This window comes from Tympanuchus pallidicinctus, unplaced genomic scaffold (genome assembly GCF_026119805.1).
Source record: "Tympanuchus pallidicinctus isolate F22 unplaced genomic scaffold, pur_lepc_1.0 scaffold19, whole genome shotgun sequence".
Classification (NCBI taxonomy): Eukaryota; Metazoa; Chordata; class Aves; order Galliformes; family Phasianidae; genus Tympanuchus; species Tympanuchus pallidicinctus.
In genome coordinates this window covers 4,978,387-4,990,670 of record NW_026294710.1, presented here as the reverse complement: position 1 = coordinate 4,990,670, position 12,284 = coordinate 4,978,387, and the positions used below count along the sequence as shown (strand labels likewise).

The 12,284-nt window shown below is 37.8% G+C and overlaps 1 protein-coding gene across 2 annotated transcripts in view; it reads right to left on the bottom strand.

Moving 5' to 3' along the window:
- Positions 1-12,284, bottom strand: part of RELN (reelin) — a 267,668-nt gene that overhangs the window by 126,932 nt on the left and 128,452 nt on the right. For both annotated transcript variants that reach the window (XM_052680833.1, XM_052680834.1), the window contains exon 8: positions 9,484-9,535. In XM_052680833.1, the coding sequence (XP_052536793.1) occupies positions 9,484-9,535 (52 nt within the window). The remainder of the gene's footprint in view (positions 1-9,483; positions 9,536-12,284) is intronic.

Below are 12,284 nucleotides of genomic sequence, written 5' to 3'. Positions count from 1 at the left end.
GATTAGTGTTTGCTAAGGATTATGATTTGCTGATATCGCTTGAATTAAGCCAGACAGAACAGGATAATACAGTGGTCAAATTTGGCTGGCTTGCTAATAGTCTTTTTCCAAATTAATGAACCATACAGTCTGGTACAATGAGCACTCAATGGAAACTGTGGTGGCTTTTTTTTTTAAGGTATATGTGTATGTTGGCCTCTAATCAAGAGCCAGATGATTTCAACCATGTTAAAAAAAATGAATATTTTGTCCTGATTATACTGGAAACTCTGATACAAAAACTTGCAACTCACTGTTCATGTCATAGCGCCTCTGAAAACTTTCTCAAGAGGAGGTCACAAGAATATTTTTATTTTTCCTTGAAACCACAATTTTGAACTTAGTTTCAAGTGCGATTTTTAATTATGATACATTTCTGATCTTTAGTGTCTTTGATTATAGAATCAAGTTTACAAATAAATCTTTTAATGGTAAAAAAATCTTAAAATTAAAAATTGAAGAACAACTGGGTTATATGTTTTAATTTTAGTCTACTTCTTACTTTAAAATAACTAAATACTGTTATTGCTGACTACTTGTTTCTCTCTTACAAGAAGATTTTGGCTCTCTGTGTTTTGGCAGACAATCCAGAATAAACAACTGAACAGAGGAAACAATGACGTTATTGGTGTTTGCCCTTGGTAAAAACCAGAGCTACTCTAACTTCTGTGAAAATTATGCATCTTGAGATGCAATGTCTCAACTGTTCTTTTCAGCAGAATTCAGAGAACAGCTAACTTTATTTCACTGACAGCTTTGGGCTATTGTCTAAATTAAATGAACGTGCTTTTAGCCTCCATCATAAAATCACATAAGACTGAAAGAACAATTAGTAGATTGGAAGAGAAATTAATAAATATGTTTAAAATTAGTAAATACATTCTCAATTAGTAAATGCATTAATCAGAAGGACTTTGGAACTGAACTCCTAAAGATTAAATAAAGGTCAAAGCCCCACTGGATGGGGCCATTATCAAGCTGCACCCACTGAAAAGGCGGCCTTGCTCAGTGCAGGGAACCTCCCACTGCCTCTTTCCTCCCACGTTCTGCCAGGGTTATCAATAACAGTGAATGTACTTTTTGTGAAATAATCCAGCTATTAAGTATGAAAAGTCTGAGGAAATACTTCTCCGCCTCAATTTCCTCTTGGTCTATTTATGTTCAGAGATACGATGTGCTTCCTGTGCTCACAAAAATTTGTTCTCCTCTAATGAACAAGATAGACCACAGTTCATATTGCTTTTTGTGACGAGAACATTACAAGAAAAATAAGCTAAGCAGAAAGCTGTATTTCCTTTCTACCAATTTCCAGTTTATTCTGATGTTCTACAATCTAGTATAACTTTCTGAGATACAGCCAGCAGGTATATGCTTGGGTAATGTGTCTGTTCTCAAACAAATAATTAAATGATGCTTCTAAATTTAACCACGTTCTTAAATGCACTAATATTGTTTAGATTTCCTTGCTGAAGGCAAAGTGAGTAAACCTGTTACGATTTGGATGTAATGGACACCCATTAATTACAGCTACTGAAACAATAATATCATTAAATCCACAGAAAGACTCATAGCATGGTCCTTGTGTCTGACCAAGTAGCAACCACTATGGTAAGTAAGCATTTTTTACTCATATTCCCTTATGGCATTTTTCAATATTAGTGCCATTAAATGCTTAATGTCAGATTATGGAGAGGTCCCCTAAAAGGTTGACCTTTCAATGAAGGAGGGCAAAATTTAAATTATACCATTTCAATCTTAAAGTAGTTATTAACTGGTAAATTAATATGTGTTGATAAGAAGAGACTTATTGCTTAACTCTGATGAACAGTCTGAGCAAAGGTCAGTTATTGTAACTTAAACACCACGAGGATCTGAAAATACCATAGGAGGGTATGTAGCATTCTGTTGAGATCCCACAGTAGTTCGTTTCAGAAGGGCTGTACCAAACGCACACAGTGGTCCCAGAACTGCTGTATGAGAAGTGGCAACTTGAATATAAAGACTTGAAAATATTTTTCTTTCCTGCACTAATGAAATTCCCTTTCACCAGGAAAATCTGGGAAATATTTCTTTCTGAAGCCAAGTCTGTAGTTAAGGTGTTGTTCATTTCTGAAAGCCTGGAAAACAGATTGCCCATTGTTAACTTTATATGTAGGAGGGTTATAACCGGTTGGGTGAAAGCTTTTTTTTTCTTTTTTTCTGCAGTGCCTGATGGGTTTTCTACATTTTTATTCACTTTTGCTTTTAGTGATGCCCCTGCTCCCTTTCCCACCAAAAAAGACCCAGGGGCATTTTGCTGGGTCTTTTTGCAGGGGGCTTCCATTCCCCTCCCCCCCAAGGAAATGCAGATGCTTTCTTTTCGACTTAATTCAAAAATGGACAATTTTAATCGTACAACACTGTTATACTAATACAATGCTATGAGCAGGATTAAGATGAAAGTCAGCCTGTAATCCGGCATTTATTATTTTCAGCAACCAATTCAGTAATGGCCCACATTTGACCATGTGGGGCTGGCTCTGGCACTTGCCCTGGGTCAGAGCCGAGAACCCAGCTCCCTTATCTGTGCTGCTTTTCACTGCACAATAAATCTGTAGTGCTCAAAGTTTAATTCATAGCAGTGGCAGAGAAACCGTGGTACAGAAATAATAAAAACAATATTTCATTGTAACCTTGAAGTGGCCAAAACAACACAAATCATTTCACCACGAGGCCATTAAAATGTCTTTCCAATATGGCATTAACTTTAAGCCCTTTTTTTGACCTAGGCATTATCAAGGCAGCCTTTCTTGTGTAACTCAGCAAAATCAATAAACACCACCTCACGTCTCCTCCCATGCTATGTGAAGTGTGCTAGATGATGTTACTTATCTGTCTTCCTCTTTCACATTAGAGGTAATTTATAACCAGTGTATCTACACAAAGGACTTCTCTGCCAGAAGGTGAAAGCTACTGGGTTTCATGTCAGGTAACAGAAAATGACAAATCGAGAAGCAAATAAAAAATCTTAATGTTCTTTTATCAAGTGGAAGATAGGAAATGAAGCAAGCAGAAGAAAGACTATGGCAAATTACATTGATTTTTGCATTTAATTATATCAAATTTCCAAGCTTTTTCCAAATGGCTATGAAATAAATAAGGATAAAACAACCTAGGTGTTGAGATGTAATATGTTATTACTGTTCAGAAAGGAATGGATCTGAATGTAGCAACAACTGAGCTTCATTTTATAATTTTGATTTCTTACAGAATTGGTATTTCAAATTACCCAGATTAAAAGCTGTTTTTATGCACTATTTAAACTGAGCTCAGGCAGAGTTTTTACACATTTTTATTAGTCAGTTACCTGGTATGAAATCCTTCAAAAAGTACATACTAGCCCAGGAGTGCCCTTTGTTTGCTTAACAAAGATAATCTCTCTGTCCTGTGGCCACCATCTCCCTTCCTCCATTGTGTGCCTCAGGAATTCTCCTTTGCTGTTTGTACCACAGTCAACATGACCTTACAAATGCACTAAGCACACAAATCTGGAAGGTGTCAGAGAAGGAGAAACTGGGTGCTGAGGGAAGTCATCCATACAGGTGACTAAAATGAAGGTGGCGGCTCAACATGTCCAAAACATGTGGCCCCACAAATCGTGTGTTCAGTGAAGTAGTGAGAGATTTTAAAGATCAAATACTCTTCCACGTAGTCTTCAGAAGGGGCTTATTTTTCACTGTAGTATTTCTCTAGAGACACACGAGTGAATTTTCATAGCAATTCTGAGAAGAAATTCCTATGTATGCCTGGTTCAGCTGAGGTACAGTGCTACCTCATAAAATGGCTACTACAGCATTTGTCAGTCATTGGATAGTTTTTACTGATTGTAAACTAAGCAAAACTTGAAAATTAAGATAAAGTAGTCAGCAATTGTTTCTCCCAGCCAAAGCTGTGGCATATTCAACAAAACATGTTTGGATGTGTGAATTTCTATTAGGTTGTCTGAATCCACGCAGAAGATAAATAGATGATATAAAAGCAGTACTGTCACTGAAACAGCTGCCACAAGAAATGAACTGAAACATAATAAAAATATCAGTGACAAGTCTTTGGATTGTTGCATGGAGTCAAATGAGTTCATCATTGTACACGCTACTAAGCCAAGCAGTATAGGGATGTTTCAGCACTGGTGAGGCCCCACCTCAAGTTCTGTGTTCAGTTCTGGGCACCTCAGTACAGAAAGGAAACTGAGGTGCTGGAGCAGGTCCACAGAATGGCAACAAGGCTTGTGAAGGGCTTGGAGAATGTGCCCTACACGAAGAGACTGAAGGAACTGGGGCTGTTTGGTCTGAGGAAGAGAAGGCTGAGGGGAGACCTTATTGCTCTCTTCCAATACCTGAAAAGTGCTTACAGCAAGAGCAGGGTTGGTCTCTTCTCATTGGTGACAGGTGACAGAACGAGGGGAAATGGCCTCAAGTTGCACCAGGGGAGGTTTAGGTTGGGTCTCAGGAAGAACTTCTTTACAGAAAGGGTTATTGAGCACTGGAACAGGCTCCCTAGGGAGGTGGTTGAGTCACCATTCCTGGATGTGTTTAAAAACCATATGGATGTGGTGCTCAGGGGCATGGTATAGTGGTGGGTTGTTAGGGGAGTATGGTTAGGTTTAGGTGGGACTTGAAGATCTTTAAGGTCTTTTCCAACCTGAGCAAGTCTATAATTCTATGATTCTGGAGGGAAGGAGAAGGAATTGCCTTCCTGCAGATGTCCTGCAAAGCCCTGCAGACACTACTCCAGGTAAGCACATAGCAAAACTATTTTCTCCATGGACATACCTGGGGGTCAATGAGTCAGTTGCACTACTTATGTCTGTAGGCTATTCTTGTAAAGTAATTTGTATCCATTATGATCTTCTTTTTGCTGAAGTATAAAAGCATGGTAGTCATTACTAATCTAAAAGGCACAGTCGTCAATTCTGTTTTAAAAACTACTGCTATGATTACTATTACTATTTTGGTTTGAATATGTATCAGAGCAAAAAAGAAGTACTTCCCTTATCTACAGAATCAATTACTTGTAGTTTAATTCTCTAGGATTCAGACTGGTAACAAACTGCCACTTCAAAAATGAAGAAACTTGAGCCTGAAGAAAGCTGCATTATTTCAGTGAAGGTGTTGAAAACAATCTGTGCTTTGTCTTCAGCAAACATCAGTGAGATCCTTGGTACATAGATTTACAGAGTAAATCAACTCTGGTGGTTCAAAAAGAGTAATAGATGCTGCTGTGTTAATGATTCACTAACCTGCTGTCTGAGGCAAGGCAGGGCATGACATGAAAACCCTTTTGGAACCGTTATGTCAAAGATCTGCACCCAAATCAATGACCCTTAGTCATACACTAATCAAAAGCAGTCAGTAGCATATTTTAAATTGTTTTCTCTATTGCGTTTGTGAAAGACTATGATATGAGCAAGCATTATATAATAGACTGTAAATATCCTAGACCACGTAGAAGTTCTTGATATGTGCATTACACAGGGACCTTTCCTCTTAAAAAGAAATGATGCTATAAATATAAAGGTCAACACAGGCTCAACACACAATTACTCTTCAGTTAAGTAGTGTTCACAGTCTGATGGATTTGTAAAGCTCAGGACTTTTAAAGGAAGACAGTGGTGACAGCTCTGCCAGGAAATAAAATTGAAAGAATGAAATACCTTTCACTTTTGAGCATGTTTGGAGAAATGATTAAATGTTAAACGAATAAATGAGAAATGTTGGAGAAATGTGATTAAATGATGAGTTTGTCAATGAAATATTTATGCACGTAAAAGCAGAAAGTGTAACATTTTATTTTCATTTAGGAAATAAATAAAAAATAGCATGTATCACAGAATTGTTGGGTTTGGTTGGAAGGGACCTCTGGAGAGCATCTAGACCAACCCCTGCTAAAGCAGATTCCCTACAGTAGATTGTAGAAGAAAGTGTCCAGGAGGATTTTGAATATCCCCAGAGAAGGAGACCCCACAACCTCTCTGGGCAGCCTGTTCCAATGGAACTTCCTGTTTCTACAGAGAACTATTAAGATATTAAAAGAGATTAACAATTTGTATATATTGCTAGAAAATAGAGGGGGAACAGTTAATAACATGCTTTAGTAATGACTGAGGATCTTTGGATAATACCATAAAAGTTGAAAAGAATTTTAATATATGATCCTTCCTCACAGTTTGCATTTATTTAGTCAAAGGCACTGTCAAATTCAGCCTGCTTGTAGAAGAGTGTTTAAGAGTTTTCATGAACAAATCTGAAGAAAGAGTGCTTTCCTTATCAAGTTATTCCTATTTTCCAATATTTTTTCAGTAGTCAAAAATGACCCATCGATACTAGAGCGTGAAGAAGCAGCTACGGAACAAATTTTTTTCAAGGAAATTGAACATTCTCCACAAACAGTTTTCACGTTGAGACACACATGGCTACAAGGAGCACCTGCATGGGAGGACATGCTAAGTGTTGGTGCTCATTAGCTTCAGCTTAGTGTTTGACACATGCACTACGGAAGAAGGAGGACTGTAAATAGTCTGACAATGCTGAATGCCCACGCAGAGTTTGCTCTGCCCACATGCATCACAGACGTGGGAGCATATGCTTGAAGAAGATGCCCAAGGAACAGTGCCACTTGCGCACCTGACACCTTGGCATTACTCCCTTAAAGCCTTTTCCCTTTACAGAATTCCATGTGTAACTTTCTTCCCACCTCTACCTCAGTTATTAATCTTTCATTACTGTCTAGTCACCTTCAACCACATGGACCTACATGAATGACAGCTTATGTTCATCCCTGGAGCAATCTAGGGGCTTAGCTAAGGGAAAAACCTAAGCTTTGGAGTGAGTAAAAGGGAATATTCCAGCTAACAACTGAGGCTAACATCAGTGTAATATCCTGCAATCCCAAGTTGTTGAACATACCTGGCCCATCCATGGCCCATGAGAGTCCAAAGATATTGCTTTAAATATCTCAATCAACAATCCTATTGAGTACTGAGGAAATAGCCAGATTTTGTCTTTCACATATCTGTGCTTTATCTTGGAGATATGTAGTCATGGGTGATTAAAGATATCTGAAGGAATTGAAATCTTCTGCACACTTGGGCAACCAGCTCATGAATGTAAGCATTGCCCCAGCCCTGGACCATGAGGCAATGCCACTAGAGTGACTCCGGGTGCAGCATGGCAGAGACATTGCTCTTGCTCAGAAAAGCTACTGTGCATTAATGCTGTCCTGTGTGCTGAACAGGGCTTACTAACTACCTTTCCATGATAATTAAGGCTTCATCCTCAGTGCTCCTTTTGAACTTTATTGCCCTTCAGAGTACAAGACTACCAGATGCATAGCACATTAAGAAAACTACACAGAATATCAACTAATGAAAAATTCACTAGTATCTTATCCATTCTGACCATACAGGGATTTGTGATGTAATCAAAGCCATTTTTTTTGCTTTATTTTCCAATCTTCACCTGCTTATATAGCTGCAAATACAGAATTCCATTTGATAATTAGTGATGACAGAAATCAAAGGATATGCACTTTCATGTGGCCACAGCTAGGTGAGAAATCTAATATAAAGGCAATCCCAAAGGATTTCAGCTTAAGGTATTCAGTGGCAGATAGAAAGTGTTGAACCTTCTTTAAGAAAAGGTAATTCTCTTGGATGAATCTCTAAATAGGGTTATGATTAATCTGGACATTTGGGAATAAGATGGAAACTGGCAAATGCCTCGTTCACTTTTATGATTGTAAAGCCAAGTACTGCTGAGCACAGCAGAAGTCTCCCGGCTCACACTGGTTTCTATCAGTTACAAAACCAATCTGTGCTAAATTTCAAGCCTTACATAGGCATGCAAGTAATGTGGTACATTTTGAACTTAGGCTGAAATTTTATTTACTCAGATACATATCACCCCTCTCCTGCTCTATTACATTGGGGATTTTACTGGTTTCTACTGGTACAGTTCAGGATATTCTTACCATATATGATATTTCCTACTTGGCCATTCTTTAACCTTTTTTTTATTTGACCTTCCCAGATGATAGGACCAAAGGCTACTAGTGAAATTCTGGGTGTGGGAAATGCAATCTTCTGTATACCACCTGTAGCAGGACCCAGCTGCCAAGCTGGAACAGCAAACATTCACTGACTATGAATGGTACAGACACAGGTGGGAGAATGAGACAGAAATGTGGGGCTTTAAAAACCCCAGGAATGATTCTGTGGGTAAATGGCATGTCCTAACAAAGCAAATGAACTGCTGCCCTTCCACTGGTTGCATGAAGCTACAGAGCAGCTCCAGGCTGTTTTTTTGCTAGAGGTGTTGGATTTTTGTGCAGTAATTCAGCTTAGGAATGGGCACATTTTTCTAGCTTTTTAAAAATGGTAATTCTATATAAAAGCACATATACCAATCATTAGCACTAATAACACTGCTGTGAACTGCACAGTGACAAGTAATGTTGCCCTCAAATAGTCAAATGAATGACTTCAGGTAGAAACAAATGTAACTGATGTATTTCTGAGCCTTCTAGGATATTGATTTCACATCCACCAAAAAAAAGAAGCAGCCTGCCAAGCTGCCTGATAGCTCTTATTTCCAACTGAGATTTCTAGACTTTAATCACACCTTTTGCTGAGATACTTCTAGTGATTTAAAATCTTTTAAAAAGAGGTATATAATTTGGAAATATATATCCAGGAGTCCACAGAGGAAGCAGCTGTATTTCTTGCTTGCTTTTTTATTGAACTATTTGAGTCATAAAAACATTTTTCCTTCATACTTTGAACACTGAGATTTAAATTAAGGAATTAAGTGTTTTCCAAATTTGCCCTCACCCCAAGCCCCAGCTTCTGCAAAAAGCCCAAACCACACATTGAGATAACTTACAGCAGGCATTCTAGGTGGTAAAGCATGCCTCCCCCTGTAAATAATCAGAGTCAGACAGCATCTAGTTTTGTTCTGTCCCGCTACCTATTCTGTTTGTATAGATGTGTTATAAAGAGTTTTATCCAACCATAACCTGGAAGACATCAAGGGTTTAAAATATTAAAGAAGAAAAATCCAGTTTTGCTAGTTCTATTTTAGAAACAGCAATCACACATTAGAGAAAGAAGAAATGACTATAACATTTGCCATTGGGTTATAAAATAGATGTGACAAAGATTACTCCATGACTATACCTCCCATCATTGGAGTATCCACTTTTTGGAATTGCTCCTTTCCAAAGTTTATATTGGGAGTTTCATGGATTATCAAGAGATGAATAAATGTGATGCAGTTTTTACAAGATGATTCTAATCTCTCATGTCAAGTGCCACACCAAACAAAACAGTGAAGATGAAACTGAGGGTCACTTTCCATTGCAACGATGACTTTTTACACTTTCTCAGGTGAAAGACTGAGCTAAACTTACCAAGGGAAAACTGAAGGACGGATGCAGTAGTTGTGTTAAGGCCATTGGTAGTCTACAGGAAGAAAAGCAAACAGCAGAGAGATCATGTTAGGTCAGCAGAACAGTACATTCATCACTTGTTTTTCTTTGAAAGCATGGAAGGTCTCTGGATACATAGATCTCCAGTGAATAAAACAATTAATTTCCTATCCTTTCAGGTTGAGTGATTGTGGACACTGCTGTTATGTCATTTTGATTATTGATATCTCATCACATGTCATAGCTGTTTTCCTTTTTTTTTTTTTTTTTTTTTTTTTACTGTATTGCTGTCTGCCCAATGATGTGAAACACTGGCACTTGATCAGTGTTAGGAGATCTAAAAAATGAAGAAAAATGAAGCAACCTCGTCATTGATGGCCAGCTTGGATAAACATGTGCATATGTAACTCTTTATTCTCTCAGCACAGAACAAGAAAGAGAAATGATCATAAATAAATAATGAAAACAACACTAAATGAATATAAAATAATAAAATGAAATATTTAGAGGAAATAATATAATCTTAGTCTTCATCAGTAAAGCAAACAAAAACTTGGTGATACAGCATAATATATACCATGAAGTTCTGTAGCAGCATCTACCCATCCAAGCAAGACCAAACAGACAGGCAAAAAACTTCAAGTAGGTCACTCTGTATTCAGGACACTGCCCACCTGTGTTGCTTTTCTTTCTCCATTTTCAATACCCTCATATTTCAGTAGTTCAAATTAGGACAGTTTTATGAGATAAAAAGCAATACGGTATTGTGAAGAAGACAGAACCACTTGTATTATTTCAGAATTATTTTAAATACATTTTGAAAGTTAACACTACTGCTATCTAAGAAGCAAGCCAGAAACACTACTATAAAGACACTGCCTGATCTAGTTATTTTGTTGAGGAGCTGAAAAATCATAGCAACTATTTAGCAAAGAGAAAGAGCTACTGGATCATCGTCCCAAAAAGAAAAGACTCAAAGTTCGGTTCATTCCCATTTGCAAAAGACCCAGCAGAGATATGATTTATCACTGTAAGCAGATGTTGTAGGCTAGAGTGAAAAAAGGAAAAACGTACAAAATAAAAGACTACATCAGCAAGAAACAAAAGAAAAAAGGAAAAAAAGACACAAACTGATCAGACAGTAAGTTTATGCAATCTTAAAAATGTCATTTAATTAGAAGAACAGTGACAGCAAATGCCCTAAGTAAATTCATCTGATATTTATTGCCAGTGGTGCCTGAAGCTTGGATCTGAAGACCTTGGAGTTGTCCTTGCATGTCAGAACCCACGGAACAAAATTTCATGTTATTTCCCATTAGAGTAGCGATGGATTCTTCCATTAGGAAATCTGTGATCCTCACTCATTCAGATCATCATAATGTGGATATGGCTAAAGAGAAGCCAAACTTCAGAGCAAATTCAACCCCTGAAGCAAGGTCTGGGGCTAGAAGAGCTCTTTGCTTTGGCTGCCAGTGCCGAGCTGGGGACCTGCATGAAGGTGGCTACAAGTAGATTACCTGAAGGACTTGAATACTCTGAGTGATGGAGAGCAAACTGAATAGAAGATAAGATCAGCAACAATCATAATAAAATTGTTGAACTGCAAAATATAGATAAAAAATGGAGCTCACAGACAAACTGTCATTTTCTTAAAAAAAACAGCACTCAATTAAAGAGTAGAGCCAATTAGATGGAAGATCCTACTATGGCATTATTACAAAGGCAACGTCAGCATTTCTGAATGGCAAAAAGCTCATTTTCTGTATAATTTCCCCAAGTCACATGGCAAAAGCACAGATTCTTCCATTATCAGGAATTCCTGTTCACTTTAATTATCTACTGTGTAGATATATATTAAAATTGGAGAGAAATCTCTCATGTCTGAACTCCCTTATTTCCCTGCACATAGCTGCATGACAATGAACAAAAGCTAATCCAAAATGCAGATGTTTTCTGACTGTTACTTAGGACTCCAGTGATGCAGAACTAATGCTATCTCTCAGCTCCCTGTTTCTGCCCTTCTGTCTTTGGTGACTTACAGAAAAATATCCATATCTTTGCCAATGTATAATCAGAATTTGTATGTATATTCACATCTTTATGATTAACAAATTCCTGGGTGACGGGACAGCTTTCACCATTCTCATCCATTATTAACATCAGCATTTAGATGGTAAGAGGTAAATTAGCTTGAGAAGCTGATTTCAGTCAGGCTAATGGTCTTCTTCCTTTGTAAGTTGGTTTTGACCTGGACTCATTTACAAAAAGCATGGTTTACTATGCAGCCCACCAGTGCTTGTATGAATAGCATCTCTGTCTCCAGGAAATGGTGCACAAGAGCAAAAGAGATTCAGTTTTGTCCACTGCTGAACCAAGTTAAGGTATTTGTGAATTTATAATAGGTGGAGACCTGGTCCTGGGTTCCAGTGGGTGTAGGTGAGCATGAGCTATGACTGTACTATCCAAGCAGCTTTTCACTAAATGACAAAGAACATCAGAGAGATCTTTGTTTTCCTTCCTCCACAATGAGAAGAGAAGGGTCCATGAAATGGCTTGTTTTGGCATGACTTTTTGATGTCTTTTTTTTTCCTACACTCACACTGAATGCAGAGGAAATTTTCTTATAAGTGTTAACAAATGGGATCTTTACTGAAATGCACTAAAGATTAGCTGATAATAAAGCTACAAGTTCTTTAGGAGGATGAATGAAAATTTAAGTAATTAATCACAGCTGTTAATGATCTGTGAACAGATTTGGTGAGACATTCTCAAACCATCACAAT